Source organism: Actinia tenebrosa, unplaced genomic scaffold, assembly GCF_029948245.1.
Source record: "Actinia tenebrosa isolate PJP-AT-01 unplaced genomic scaffold, QUT_ActTen_1.0 PGA_scaffold0__85_contigs__length_37466705, whole genome shotgun sequence".
NCBI lineage: Eukaryota > Metazoa > Cnidaria > Anthozoa > Actiniaria > Actiniidae > Actinia > Actinia tenebrosa.
Window position 1 is genome coordinate 29,834,131 of NW_028292569.1, and position 15,916 is coordinate 29,850,046.

At 35.9% G+C, this 15,916-nt stretch overlaps 1 protein-coding gene across 1 annotated transcript; it reads left to right on the forward strand.

Annotated features, from left to right (window-relative positions):
* The first annotated feature begins 347 nt into the window (after positions 1–347).
* On the forward strand, positions 348–14,788 carry LOC116299487 (deoxynucleoside triphosphate triphosphohydrolase SAMHD1-like). The gene is made up of 17 exons (XM_031708148.2): positions 348–503; positions 1,263–1,365; positions 1,448–1,505; positions 2,373–2,491; positions 3,043–3,113; positions 3,324–3,470; positions 4,328–4,378; positions 5,623–5,720; positions 8,466–8,630; positions 9,693–9,752; positions 10,033–10,144; positions 10,985–11,068; positions 11,727–11,813; positions 12,244–12,351; positions 13,030–13,121; positions 13,561–13,600; positions 13,822–14,788. The coding sequence occupies exons 2-17, from the start codon at positions 1,296–1,298 to the stop codon at positions 13,852–13,854; spliced, it is 1,395 nt and encodes a 464-aa protein (XP_031564008.2). The 5' UTR covers positions 348–503; positions 1,263–1,295; the 3' UTR covers positions 13,855–14,788.
* The last annotated feature ends 1,128 nt before the right edge of the window (positions 14,789–15,916 follow it).

Consider the following 15,916-nt stretch of genomic DNA (forward strand, 5'->3'; position numbering starts at 1 on the left):
ATCGGCTAAAGTCAGCTGGTGGGAAAATCAATCACGTGACAACGAAAGCGAACCTGAAAGAATTTAACGAAAGCTATTTCTATCTTGATGGCGAGGATAACTATCGATCGTTCGCTTGCTTCCACAGTCTTATATGAGTCAATTTTTTAAACTATTTATAAATACATGCAGAATCTTGGTCCCATAATAGGTGAATAAATGTTTTTTTTTAATCGTTGAAAGGAGCATACCAAACCAGCTTGAAAGATGTCATGGAAACACTGATTGACGCACACTAAAACCCTCTCGATTTCTTGGAAATGTTTATCGTCTGAGGGCAGCTGGTGGGAAATTATTTACTTAACGTCTGAAGGAAACTACAAAATACTGCATATAGACAATGTGCATTTTATGTTTTTGTGATCCTTAAAGACTCCAGCTTCTAATTTTAAAGCCATTTCTATTTGGTGTCGAGGATAACTAACGATCGTTAGCTTGCGCTACAATTCTATTCGAAATGGTCGGTAAGTGAGAACATTAAAAACCATTTTCTCTTTCCGTGTCCGATTCAATGTGAATAGAATTCAATTTTATGTATTTCTATTTAAGATAGAAAATGGCTTCAACTAACTAATAATCTTTCTAACTCGACACTGAACAGCATTCGCTCTATATATACCTATATATGTTCTGAAGTCGTCGCTCCTTTTTTCTCAGCCCTTTTCAGCATGCTACTTCGCTCTGTAAAAGTTACTGCAAAGTGTATAGGAGACAGTGTTTTTCCAAACAAAGTTTCATACTTCAAAGTCAAAAGCGATAGTAGGCGATAAGCGATAAGAGATAGGTCATTCCAAGATCCAAGAATAGATGGAACACGGAGGTTCATTTAGCGTTGATATATTCAGTGTTGTTTGTAGTTGACAAAAAACCATTTCTGAAAGGCCTCGATTATTCCTGTTCAGCATAAACATTTAGATAATTCAGTTAGTTAGTAGTGAAGTTCGTTGTAGAAGTATAATAAGAATAATACATTCTAGAAAAAAATAGTATGCTCATATTCATTCTTTACGTTGCAGACAGGAAAAAACCAAAAGTAAGAAATATGAGTGGAAACTGAATTTATCGCATCGCAACATTTTTCTAACCAAGAACCACACACAGAATCGATTAATTCTACAGCTCCGTTTTAATACTTCATCATCATCACTAATGATTTCACTTATAACTCCTTTTACTTGATTCATCTTTAGTTCCCACTAATAAGTGATTTTTTTTTGTATTAGGTATTCAATGATTCTATTCATGGCTATATTGAGATGCATCCACTATGTGTCACTATCATCGACACGGAACAATTTCAACGTCTTCGCTGCATCAAGCAGATGGGTGCGTTTCGATTGACGACTGATATTAGCTCTCTTTTCTAAAGAAAAGTGTTGTTATTCATCATGAAAATGGTTCATTTTAGGTGGCACTTATCTTGTCTATCCGGGAGCATCGCACAACAGGTTCGAACACTCAATAGGGTAAGCCGATCATTGGATCATTGGACTTATGAGCTAATGTTAGTATTTATATATGTTTAGTATTTGGGTCTGGAATTTTTTTGCTAATTTTAAAAGGTTCACCTGGAAATAAAGTTTTTACATTTAAATTAACATGTAATTTTTTTTAAACATTCACGTACGGCGATATTCGTACTCCAACGAAGGACCAAGGCGAAAGCTCAGCATAATATATATATATATATTTATTTAATTATACAGCGTTCAAATTTATCCACCGTTTATGCTTTATACATCGACGGTACTCGAACTTATTCATTTATCTATTTGTTATCTTTACGACTAGTTTTATGCAAAAAAGAAACCACAAACCCAAACACATGCAAAAAAAGAAAAAAAGGAAGTAAAAAAGAATAAAAACTAGTTAAGGGAAAGGACAAGAGTCCCATATGAAGTTCCTCCAACACAAACGTTTTATGAATAATAAATACTTATGAAAAGCTACGAACAGCAGGTGACATTGTAAAAGCGGCATTTAGAACAATAGGTCTTCCAGGTTCTCGTTCTGTCAACGTCAAAGGTAGAGTCAAATATTTGGAAAAATAGTGTCTGTAACTAATAGAAGTTTATACTTGCCCTCCCAAGCTTTCTTTCGTATAACATGTAGTTTGTTCTATTGTTCGTAAAACCGCACTTGCTTCAATAAATATTTAACAGCAGCAACGAAAAAAAAAAAAAAGAATTCAGGCTCGTACGCTAAAACAGCCCCATGATGCAGAGCGCGCTCTACTTGTTATCAGCTTTCCGCGCAACCTCGGAAAGGCCAATATTGGCCAATATAGTGTACATCTAGTATAATTTATTTTAGTATTTAATCAACTTTTACAGGACATCCTATCTTGCTGGCTATTTCGTAGAAAGCTTGAGAAGGAAACAAGGAGAAGAGTTAAATATAGATGACAAAGACGTGTTATGCGTCAAAATTGCCGGCCTTTGTCATGACTTGGGTGAGTAATTGAAGCTTTAAACAGACCTCTTCACCTTAAACGTAATGATTATTCCATTTCTTTTGAGAATGATATTCTTCGTTTAAGTCGTATCGATATTCATGTGTCTTCTCATGTGAACCATTTAACAAAAAAGTGATACTCAAGGGAACAACACGTGGTTTGAAATAGAAAAACATTGCCCCAATGTAATTCTAAAAAGGGACTAAAAAGGTCTATTACTCCACAGTTTTAAATATGAAATTGTTGATCATTCGATACTTTGTGAATAATTCGTGATTATGGCTATATTCCAAACAATCGATTGCGATTAATACCCGATGAAGTCATCCCTTTAGGCATGCGTACAAAGAAGTACGTCTTCCTAAAATTCAAGAACGTATGACAAGAAATGCTCGATGCCTGAAATGCTACTTTTCGGCTTATCATCATTGGTATTATTTTTAAAAAAATTTCTAAAGCCCCCTAATTAATTCGGTAAAAACACAAACACAAACAAACACTCCTGCTTGTTTACTAAACTATACGTAATATATTTGGTGCTTCGTCAGGGCATGGACCGTTTTCCCACATGTTTGACAACGATTTTATTCCTAGAGTGATACCTGGGCTGAAATGGTCGGTAAGTTTATTTTTTTTATTCATTTGATAAAATTTTTCATTTTACTATTACACCGTCCATGTAGGGAGTAATTGCTCGGTCGAAGGCTCAGGAGTAGCCTGATAGTCGCTATTTTTCTAATTAGTATTTTTTGGGACAAAGCCGCATTATTTGGATCCTGGACCCAATAACCACATTTATCTGATCTCTGAATTTTGTAGTCATTTTCAGCATGAGAAAGCCAGTAAAGATATGTTTGACCATCTCATTGAATCGAACCCCAATGTCGAGGACATGTTTAAAGAATACGGCCTCGGTGACGAAGACAAATGTTTTATCAAGAAATTAATGACTGGTAAAACACCAAAATCTGAAGAGGTATGATGACAAATAAGACCGCTGATTAGATCAACGTTATCGAACAAGCCCAGCCATTATTAATCATTATTATTAGTATGCAGCTTCTCATTAATCCCATATATAGGTAACTGTCCAATTATTTTCTAAATTGGACAGGTCTTGTTGATATTGTGGATTAATTAGGCAGCTATATAATTAATAGGTAATGGTATTTCATGCTCCCCAATCAAGAAATAAATAGACTCAAAAAATTTTCTGACTGGTAAATTGGACTCGGCCTATGGCCTGTTCCAATTTTGTCAGTCCTCAGAATTTTGCTCGTCCAATTATTACTTAATTGGACAGCATGGAGTCCTATTACATACACTTATTATAATTATTATTACACTTATTATTATCATTATTATTACCATTATTATCATTACTATTATTATTATTATTATTATTATTATTATTCAAGCATCAGTATAACCTTGACCGATAGAAAGGTGTTCGAAAAAAACCCTATCGCTGAATAATACGTTTTAAACCTTGTTGACATTACAAAGGAGGAAGGATTAGAGAGCAAGGGTTTGATTTCTTGAGGGGAGGGGTGGGGCTGAAACGCTGAACTTGGGAACGAGTGCATAGTAACAAGACTGGTTGATAACATGGAGAAATACTTGTGAGGGCCTTATTGTGCGGGGAAAGTTGATTTTGGTACGATTTAAACCCCCAAAACAAAGTACTGTTCTTATTTTTGGCTGCTGTCTCTCATTTCAGTTTAGTTTGAGTAAAACTGCACCAAATTGGCCAGTTTTCATTGGGTGCCACTCTTAAATAAAGGTCTAGTTAAATCAACTGATATCGATGTCTGCTGTTTTCTTTTCTTTTAGAAATGGAAAAAAGTCGGAAGAGAAAAGAATAAACACCGTTTTCTTTTCGAGGTATGAAGGACGTTCATGGTCATTGCACGCGCGCATCCTTTCTACGCATGTGTTCTCATCGTGCGCTCATTGTGCATGCTGACGTCATTCCAATGTTTTGATTAGCAAAATTTCAAGAGTGAAGTTTTTTACTTCTTCGAACTCTGAAACAAACTGAAATCGGTTATTCCCATTTCCCCCGTGTTTTCAAAGTACTTCATCATTATCACCTACGCCTGTGTGGCACGTAGGCTGTACTTCATAATACCTAACTTTGGTGAAAATGTTGCATCAAATTAAAATTACATATTTTGTGCATAGTTGGGCTAATAGAATTTGACGCGAAGCTAAGGCTACAAGTTCACACTTGTTGCCCAATGACATTTCATATTTCTAATCATCGTAAAGTGTAAATGCTAGACAATTATTGGGTCATTTTCTTACAGTTATGTGATAATACGATACAATATGGCCTTTCCCCCACGGTTTTGATGTTACGCGTACCGGTTCGCGCGTTTTCATCGCAAAACTGAGGGCAAACGTCCGTGCAATCTAAAGTCAGTGAAACCCCTTTTTCAATTTGCTCATTTTATTTGTAATATATAAGAAAAATCTGAGGATGGGATCGATTGCCCATCACGTAGTACGTCCTTAATGACCATGTTATGGTTAGAGCCGTTATCATTTTCTCCGTGCTCAGCAACTTCTAAATTAACTTACTACTTATTTACTGCCTCTAGCAAAAAAGAGCCATTACTTTTTGATGTTTATTTAAACAAATTGAAAAACAACATATCTCTGGAAAAGACCGAAATCACAAAGAATATAACTTGTTAAACATAAAAAAATTTGTAACACTGTGTAACGTATATTCTGCTTGTATTGCCACAGCACTTAGCATCCATCATGTCAAATTTTGTAATATCTATGATTGTGTGTACAACCAAGATCGCTTATTGTCTTTTGATAGGACAGAACAAATAAAATAGTATTTAACTTAAAAAAATAAAAAAATTAAAAAAAACCCTTCTAAATTAAGTTAGAATCTTTGGCTTTGGGCTGAAGCAACATGAAAAGCGCGCTGAAACTTCTAATACCAAACTATTAACTACTAATACCTTATTATTAACTTTTAATACCTAATTAATAACTTTTAATACTTATTATTAACTTCAAATTAATAACTAATTATCAACTTTTAATACCTAATTAATAACTTTAATACCTAACTATTATTATTTTCCTACCGACCTTGATTGTTGAAGATTGTCGCTAACAAGATCAACGGTATTGACGTCGACAAGTGGGATTACTTTGCACGTGACTGTAAATATCTTGGCATCAAGAGCTCCTTTGATCACATGTAAGTTATCAGACTGTAATCTGTAAATATTAAAGAAAATCTGTAAGCCATTACAATTAGCCATGAAAAAGTGATAAAACCCGTCTGGTTGATATGTTAGATCACATTCGATGCAATAGATCTTTTCCGAGATGCTCGAACGCTGTCAAAAGTATTTGAAAGATAACTTTCAAATAAACTTTAGCTCTTTGGCACTTCTTTTCAAGGGTTTTAAAAATCGCCTTTAACTCTATAGTTTTCAAAGGCTTCTTATCACACTGCCGAAAATGCCTCGTTTTAATGTCTGCGCCTGCGATATTTATGAAAGCGCTCGCGCATCTCGGAAATCGTCTATTCTAACTTTTGTTACACGATCTCGATTTAAGTCATATTTATTAGTATTCTTTATATGAGTTTATATGAAGACTTAGAGCCTTCATAAAGGTGAGTCTCACGCTGCACCACCGACTGCCTACGAAATCTCGTCGACTAATGCCCCTGTCTTTTTTTATATTTTTATTTAAACATATTCTTCACACTTTAACCCCAAGAGCAAAGCTCATCGAGGGGGTCTATATATCTTTTAACACATAAAACTAAATTACATGGAGTACATAGGACAAAAAAAGAACAATATTAACTAATACATGAGCAAAATAATAAAGCAGAGGCAACCAAAAAAAAAAAAAAAAAAAAAAAAAAATTAAGAAAAATTATTATATAAATGAATACAATAAAATAAACTATGACAAAGAAAAACAACCAGAGTCTGATAAATATTGTTGCACGGAAAGAAATAGTTTCATTTTCAAAGGAAGATAGATCTTTGGAGCCGTGCAAGAGGAAAAAAGTTTTTAAAAATTAGACTAATTGTTAATAAGTTGTGCAGCTGAGGTAAGTAGCACATGGCATCGCGTCGAGCAGAGTACTGCGGGGCCAAAACAGAAGAAAATGTTGAACTGACTCTTTTACACCCTGTTGACATACACAATCCTGGCTCATGCTACGATTGATTTTGAACGAATTCAAAGAGCAATAACCTAAACACAACCGAGTATGTAACACCGAAGCGTAACGAGTAAGAGATATGCTATGAATTTTGTTATATTCGCGGGGGTAAAAAAAACTGATGAACTTTCTTTTTGAACAGAGAATTAGAATTTTAGGTTACGAAAATTTTGGTATAAAAATTTCCAAGATAAAACAGATGAGGGAAATATAGAACTTCTAAATCTTTCGGTACGAACTCTAAAACAAGTGTAATTATTACCTTTTCTAAAAGAAAAACTAGATATTTCACAAAATCTAGGAGGTAACAAACTTCTCAAGTAAGATGGGATATAGCCATTTACAATTTGAAAAAAAAGTCAATTTATGGATGGATCTTCTGGTTTCTAAATCTTCCCAGCAAAGCTCACTTAGCAACCGTTGCTTACTAGTTTCTTTTAAGGCACCTGTTACGATAATAGCTGATTTGTATTGGAGAGTTTCTAAAAGATTAGATAAAAGAGCACTGCATCCATTCCAAACACAATCAGCATATTCCATGACAGGTCTTATCATAGTTTTATAGAGGTTAATCAGGGTATCTCTGCTTAATTCATATTTGAGTCCTTTTAGCATGTGTACACGTTTTGGGGCTTTTTGGTGAATTCAATATACACCTACTTGCAAGAACGTTGACATACGAATATAGAGCATTAGTGATTTAGTGTGATAGGAATTACATTGAAAAACAAAAGAAGATCACTGAAGCTGAACATTTCATTTGTCTTTTATTGTATTCCTTTCTCACTAAATTGCTAATGTTCTAATATCATATGACAACGTTCTTGCAAGTAGGTGTATATGTCTTGAAATTGGTATTCTGTCCTTTCTAGGCTGACTGCGCATGTGACTTTTACGGCTGCTTTCATAAGCCAATTCGTAGTTTAAGAATCGCTTTTTTAGTGCGCACGCGATTTTATCCCGAATTTCTCACCTACTTTTGTTAAAGTGCATATAACACGAAAAAAAATAATTTAAAAAATGCGTAGTTTATTGGCATTGATAAGAATATCATGGTTAAATTTGTTTCAAAAACGTATTTCTCGAGTAATTCAAGAAAATTTAGCACAAGTTGTGACGTCATTTTGTTTACAAGTCTCCAGATTTAGTTGCAAATACACGAAATATGTTTGAATGTAGAATCTTAATTTCAGGCAGTACACTTTTCAGTTCCCCAACAGTTGAAGAATACTCTGAAGCTATCAAATGAAGCTGAATAGAATATGCAAATTGTTGTTATTTTACACGAATTACAATTTATATTTAGTGCATTACTACCCAATCTAGAGTATGTGTCAACAAGATGACGTCACAAATTGGGATTAATTTTCTCAAATATCTCAAGAAATATGCTTTTGAAACAAATTTCATTACGATAAATTTATTATTATTAACAAACTCTACATTTTAAACGATGAAATATTTTCGTGTCATATACACTACACTTTAAACCTTCTTTTGTTCTTAATCAAACATAAGAAGGTGAGAAATTCGGGATAAAATCGCGTGCGCACTAAAAAGCGATTCTTATACTATGAACTGGCTTATTCAACCAAAGTTTTATATATTATTCGGCGTGATTTTTTTGAGCTGTTCAATGAAACTGCAGATTCAGCTCTAAAACCTCCGAAACTACTTACTACGCCTCATGATTTTAAATCTGTTGTTAAAGCCTACAAACATAAAGGTTCAATAAAACAATTTTACGAACATCTGCAGGCGATGTATACCGCTGGCAAGAGTGATCAAACCTAAAGAAGAAGGTGCAGCAGAGATTTGCTATCGTGACATCGCGGCGGGAAATATCCACGATTTGTTCCACACAAGACTTAGTATCCATAAAAAGGCCTGTCAGCATAAGACAGTAAACGCCATCGAAATGATGTAAGTCAAGTATTACAATGTCTCCCAGTTACAGTAATTGCAAACGAGCAAGTTTTTTATGACAAGTGTACTTTTCAAGTTTTACTTGCTCATGTGTATGAAAAACACATTACAAGTTTTGACATGTTTTATTTGGTTGTTTACGCGAATAAATTTTGAAGCTATTTTAGCAAGTCTCTGAAAATTTTTTGTAGCGACAGCTGGACAGCTAGACCAAGCGACCGCCGAGCGCCCGCGATTCCTCGTCAAGTTTCCCAGTCAAGATTTTCTTGACAAGTTGCTTTGTTCATAAAGCTAGCATGCTAGCTCTTGTGGAGCAAGTGCACTTGACAAGGAAAATCTTCATAAGTTTTTATTTACACATGCACGAGCAAGTCAATCTTGTCACAGAAAACTTGCTTGTCATTAACGTGCTTAACTTAGGCCCCGTCCACACTATGCCGGATAAATTTGAATCCGCAGGCTTTCACGCCGAAACCGAATTTTTGAATTTTTAGCCTTCCCGCCATGTTCCCATGACAATCATGACGTCATGGTATTCGAAAAATTTTGGATACGAAATGTTCTCCGTCCACACTTATACGGCTAGCCGGCGTTTTCAAATTGTTCCACTCTGTAGACCGTATTCGAAAAAACTCGTTTTCGGCAAAGAATTGTTCCGGATTCGCCCGGAATGGTGTGGACGGTAGGCCTAACCGAAAAATTTAAATTCGGATTCAAATTTACCTGGCATAGTGTGGACGGGGCCTCAAGTCTATTTTACCAGATATAAAGTTGGCCTGCTCATAGGGTATAGCTTGCAAAAAGCCAGCCAGCTCTAAGATAATAGTAGCTGATTAGAACCTTTGGAGTAGCACGGCGTCATTTGCCGGAACGAGTATTTCCATGATTGCGCAGAACGATCTGCCAGACGATACCTGTGTTAGGCTGATCTACGAGGATAATTAATCATAGATTATAACTGCTGAAGCCCTATTCTCTGTATATGTCTGCTGCTGATACGACTATTTATTCTTAGATTACAACTGTTAACGGGAGATTATGTTTAAATTTGTTTTACAGGATAACTGAGGCTCTAGTAAAGGCAGAACCACATTTTACAATCGAAGGAAAAGATGGGCGGTAAGCTTTGTTTCGACCCCTTAAACTGGAATCCTGGATTTTTATACAAGGTGCAATAAGCCCATTTACACAAAAAACATGCTAAAAATAAACATTAAAAATAATGCCTTTCAATGGACGCCGAGTTAAATAAGGGTCATTCAGCTGTTGATGGCACATGAAAGGCATTGTTCTCTACCCGATTTCGTAAACCGACGACCAACTTAATTTTAGCTAGTTGATATAACAAAGTTATTTTTAAGATTGGTTTAACTATTTAACATCTTTGTCAAACGTATAGAGAAAGTACGATATCGAAAGCGATAGATGCTAATGACATGGTTGCCTACACTAAACTGACAGACCGCGTGTATTATCAAATCCTCTATTCAAGTGATAAGGGCTTAAAAGAGGTAAGAACAGTAGTTTGGTTATTAAAAACATACATGAAAAAAATACTCAAAGTAATTTGCAAAGTCAGCCAATCCAAATGTCTATATTCATAATGATTCAGATGTACTTTTAAGTAAAAAAAAAACTTTTTACAATCAACATATATATAGCCAAATTTTGGTTTTAAATAAATAAATAAACTTTTTGAATTTGAAACCAAAATCGCTTTGAATATAGTTGGTTGTGAACGAACGAATTTCATAAAATATTAGAGAGTTTTAGATTGACTTTTTTTCTCCCCGCAAACGGCAAACTTGACCACGTTTTTATCGTTTTCCTGTATTTTACTTTACCTCTAGCAAACTTTCTCACCACACACAAATTTTTTTCCTACTACTTAGATTTTTTGATATTCGTTTTCAGTAATTTAAAAGCATTTTTCACTGGTCAGCTGACGTTTCACGTTTGCCGTGAACGTAAATCTAAATCTCTCTAATATGCGTTGAATGTTTCACATATTTTCGTCTCTTTCTTTTGTAAATACACTCGTGCAAATTAATCCCAAATTGGACTTGAAACCGTATTATTACCAAGAATTTTTGAGACATATCACTCTAAAACAATACCGACGAATGAGCCGATTTTGTCAGCAAAAATGGCAAAGTTATGGTGTAAGCAAAAGGTCGGGCTAAAGTAAGATTAGTAATTACCTTCTCCAAGCACAGCAAATGTTTCTTGTCGATTTTTCGAAATAGGCAGCTAAAAGCTAGTCTTGCAGCTACCAATAACGTTTTGATGTATTCAATTAAATAAGAAATAATTATAATAAATATTGACATACTTTACCTTGCATGATACAGGCAAGGGAAATCTTGCAGAAAATAGAACAACGAAAATTGTATAAATTCATTGGGTACACGATTCCCAAAGACATCCCAGACGAGGTGAGTCTCAACTGATCAAACTGAACTATTTTCTTGGTTTACTTCTTCTCACTGCGCGACCCGGCTACAAATTCCCTGATGCTGATTGGCCGAGATCCGATCATCCGCCATATTTATTTATTTATGAGCCCGCGCGACTTTTAAGAAAACCGCATACGCGTCCATGCCACAGGAAGACCAATCAAGTAAATTATATACCACAGGAAGACCAATAACCTAATTTATTTCTGACTTCCCCCTTGACTACACATATTACCACCCCACAAACAATACATTTTCTTTGTAGCGGAAAGTTAAAACAGCAACGAACAAAATTTGGTTATGCGTGACTGATGGCGAGAGGCTCAAAGCTGGGGTCGGGTTGTTTCATAAAGGCCGCGCTGTTTTTTTACATAATGGCCAGTGTTTAGTACTACGAGTAAAACAATAACATAACATAAAGACCCAACGCTCAAATCAAGAAATATTTTACCATTCAACTATTCACTTCATGTAGAATCAGTACTGAAAGTATCATATCAGAGGTTGAGTGCACTTCGAGGTATATTTACCAACGTTTCGAGCAGTTCATGTCATTCGTTTGACATGTGCTCAAAGCCATGGAATACAAACTACCGGAACTAATTATAGTTGTTTTTATCTGTCTAACTGCATGTAGAAAGATGCTTCTGCCGTGCAGAAAGAGATATTCGACATTGTCAAGGATAAAGCAAAAGAGTTGAAAGAAGATGATATCGTTGTTCAGGTATTTGTTATGCTAAACGACAAAGTTTTAAAGTTTGTTGTCAGTTTTCGTACATGTTCGATTTCTCTGAATATTTTTGGCCGATCTAGGAAGGCGTATCAAAATGAAACTTGAAATCTGGCTCTATCACAGCTTGCGAAGGTGTTGTAAAGCCTTGGGCTAGTAGTCGAGAACACTCTATCCTATAGTCCTTATAATTAGTCCGTGGCACAGCCAGAAGATATTCTTCACCAGATCGTATGTTACGGGAGGTAATATATTCCTTCAGAAGAACAACACTTTGTTTTAGCTTCTAAAATACTATCGTCATAGTTTCTCAGCGGCTGAGGCCGCAGGCCAGTATTTACTGTATGTAATATCTCCCCTGATATAAAACAAAATGTCACTAATTGTTATGCTTTGAACCATATTAACTATGTTTGAACTGTAGCTGACGCCTTTCAAGTATGGTGGTACGGATGACAAAGACCCAGTGGACAACGTTCTCTTCTTTGCCAAAGATAACGACAAGAAATCTTTTAAGATTAAAAAAGAACAGGTACATAAATGAGTTATATATACGGCCTGTGAATAGACTGGAGTGTAAGCACATAGTTAAGTTATACATGAACTGAACTGAACATCATGTGGTAACTAATGAATCTCATCATTGGCATGCACTCACTCACTCAAGAATATCCCGCAAACATTGTTCTCTATATTTCTGCTACAAAAAGTTAGTATTATATTTATAAACATTCTATTAGGTTTAGTAAAAAAAGAACAAAACATTTTCAGTAGATATGAAATGAGGGTTCTGCGCCATGAGGAGCGAGGAGCCGGCGGAGCCAGGCGACCACCCCTCCCCCATAATTTTCGGAGCGGTAAAGCCAGGCCCCAGACTAACCCCACTCCTCCCCCACATTTTTTACTGACTGCAAAAATGAATTTAGGAACAAAAGAGAAGGGGCTTTTTTTTCTAAGATTTTTGTTGAATAACCATTTTTGGCGATTTTACGCCATCCAAAACCCTTTTATATATATATAAAAGCCCCTTCTCTTTTGTTCCTAAATTCATTTTTGCAGTCAGTAAAAATTGTGGGGGGAAGTGGGGTGGTCTGGGGCCTGGCTTTACCGCTCTGAAAATTGTGGGGGAGGGGTGGTAGCCTGGCTCCGCCGGCTCCTCATGGCGCAGAACCCTCATTTCATATCTACCATTTTCTGCTTTCTTGTGCAGGTAAGCCGCATATTGCCCGAGGTATTTTTTGAAAAGGAGATAAGAGTTTACTGCAAGGAAAGAGAACCGACGATGATAGACATGATGAAAGAGTAAGTGATATTTACTTGTAAAACTGTCAAAAGTGACAATCCTTATTTCAAAGAATAAATGGGAAAGAAAGAAAAAAAAGGAACGAACGAACGAAGGAAGGAAAAAAACCACAGTAAATAGACTTTACTATAGAGATTTTTCCTTTTGGTATTCTAGTGCTATTTGATATCTACAAGTCTGAAGTTAAGGTTAAAATTTTTCCGAATTTAATTCCAAGGGCTATCGCCTGGAATAACCTCGTTCCCAAGCACTAACTTATCTATATTTCTATATCTTCATGTATTTCATAAGTGCTTATGCGGTCCACATATACTCATCTTTGCGTTAAAAATTCATCGTTGTTTGCTAAACTATTTGTGTGTTGTTGTTTTTGGTTAGAGTTTTACATAAAGGTTTAAAATGTTGTTAGATTTTAATTTTGCGCACTTTATTTTTCAGAGCCTTCCGTGACTGGTGTAAGGATTATGGCTATAAGACGGTAAATATAGACTTAATCCACTGTTTTCCCATTGCTGACCACGCGTCATTCCCATAAGTATCATTTCTTTTCGAATTTACCGATTCCGGGTCGGGTCCCAATTTTGAGCGATTGTTTAACGTTGTCCCAATCCGCACCTTTTATATAAATTAGCCTTAAAAACGGTCTTTGTTTTGTCGATTGCATTAATTAATTTTATATTTTCATGCTATTATTTGCAGTTTTACTCCTATTCTGAAGCAGAGGAAACTTAAGAACAACTACTCGAGGATGATGTTTTGGAAGCCTAAAAATACTATTTGTAGAGACTGACTATGAATTAGGAGAAGATGGAGTAAAGATTGCAATAGATTACTCAATAGAATTAAGGAAAGGTCTCTTATTCCCTTACAGTTGAACATTTCATTCTTGATATGGTCGCCTGCTAATCTACGACCAGTTCCCATTACCCTACATTCACTTATTATCTACCAATATGAATTTTAGTTTTAGTTTTTGTAGTCAGTGATACTCGATAATATATTTGGTTTTGATCGGGTAATTACTAGGGGTGGTCTAATACCCAGCATAATCCAGTCTTTCATACTGCTTTGATTATTTTATCCAATTACAAGCTTCGTTCTATTCTACCAATAGCGGTCGACTTAATAATTGATGCATAAAGAAACTTTATGAATTTTATGATTTTGCACTTAGCTTTAAGCGAAATTCATCTGTATACTGCTCTCTTAGCCTGAGCAGTTTTCGTATGACTGTGAAAAGCTTGTGGCACGAACACGGCAAGGCATACGCCAAACCAATAACACTGCGCGAGAACTCCCACTCCTCCAATCAAATACCCGGAACACGGCATAAACAAGGGGCAGACACGGTCTTAGCCGAGGTCAAGGCACTGCCAGACTAAATACTTTTTGCGCGAGTAAAAATCAGCCGATCAAAACTTTAGAAAACATCCCAAGCCACAGTCGCGACAAGACACGCATACATCTATTTAAAAAAAAACGTTGTCAGTCGGAAATACCGACGGCACCGAGCTTTTCACCGAGTCATACGAAAACTGGTGTAATCTTGACTATGTCTTACTTCTGTGCACAAAGATGAAAACTACTATAGTCATTTATGCAAAGTGCACCTAAAAGTTGTTTAACCACATTATGCCCAAAGTAAAAGATTTGCTAAATCTAGAAATTACTTGTTTGTTTGTTTATTATATAAAAAAAACTCGTAAGAAAGAAGCGTTTGTTTGAACAAAGTGTTACCATGCTCGGGATGGGGTCCCACACGCAGCGAAAAAATAGAGAGACACCAAAGGAATAACGTTTATTAAAGGGAATGCCGGCCTGGGAATGGCAATCGAGGGTGGCGTAGCGGCAAGTATTTCAGTCGTCTCTCACCTTTGGTTTGATTCCTAGATTCGATTCCTAGATCTCTGGGTTTGATTCCTACATCTCGGGTTCGATTCCTAGATTCGATTCCTAGATCTCTGGGTTTGATTCCTAGATCTCCGGTTCGATTCCTAGATCTCGGGTTCCATTCCTAGATCTCGGATTCGATTCCTAGATCTCGGGTTCGATTCCTAGATCTCGGGTTCGATTCCTATATTCGGCATCGCATGTGAGTAGTGTTTGTTAAGTCTCTCCCTCCTTGATTCGAGGGTCTTTTTCGGGTTCTCCAGTTTTCTTCCCTCTCTAAAATCTATACCAAGATAAATTCCAATTCGATCTGTAAATTAGCTCTGCCGTACAGGTCAGTTGTTTCAGGGTTCGATCTATTAGTTATAGCTATGTCCTGACTTGACTGACTTAGATCAGCCAAGAGGTTGTTTCAGAGCATCGAAAATCTGAAGGTTTTTTGAAGGTGTTAGCCGAATCACTTCTAATCAGAAATAATCGACGGAGGTGCTCAATCATTCCAGCTATCCTTTCAGTGAGACCAAATAACCCTGAATAACTATCCAAAACCGTTATCCAGTAAGGATTGTAAACGGTGTGACGAAATAAAGAAAAGTAGACCCGTACTGCTTTGGGGTCTTGGCCGATCTGCCGACCCTTATTGTCCATCATCGGCCTTTCTCCTCAATTAGTTTTGATAACCTTCCTAGAAACAGCTATACACTTTTCTTTAATTCTATTATTTTGAAACATAAAAAATGCTATAATATATAGTTAAATAGTCTAAAGTTTTATAACTAGGTGCTAGATGAATAGTACGTCTTTCTGATAGTATTTTTTTATTTAAAATTGTTGATAATAATTATTTTTTAAAGAAAAATCTAACCGTCACTTAAAAAATTTAATAATTCATGAAGGAAACACA

Bases quoted from the DNA above. Each gene is read 5' to 3' on its own strand.
- LOC116299487 (XM_031708148.2), top strand. From the start codon at position 1,296: ATGCATCCACTATGTGTCACTATCATCGACACGGAACAATTTCAACGT. The intron at 11,069-11,726 runs GTGAGTCTCAAC...AACTGCATGTAG, and splicing joins CCAAAGACATCCCAGACGAG to AAAGATGCTTCTGCCGTGCA. The intron at 13,601-13,821 runs GTAAATATAGAC...TATTATTTGCAG, and splicing joins AGGATTATGGCTATAAGACG to TTTTACTCCTATTCTGAAGC.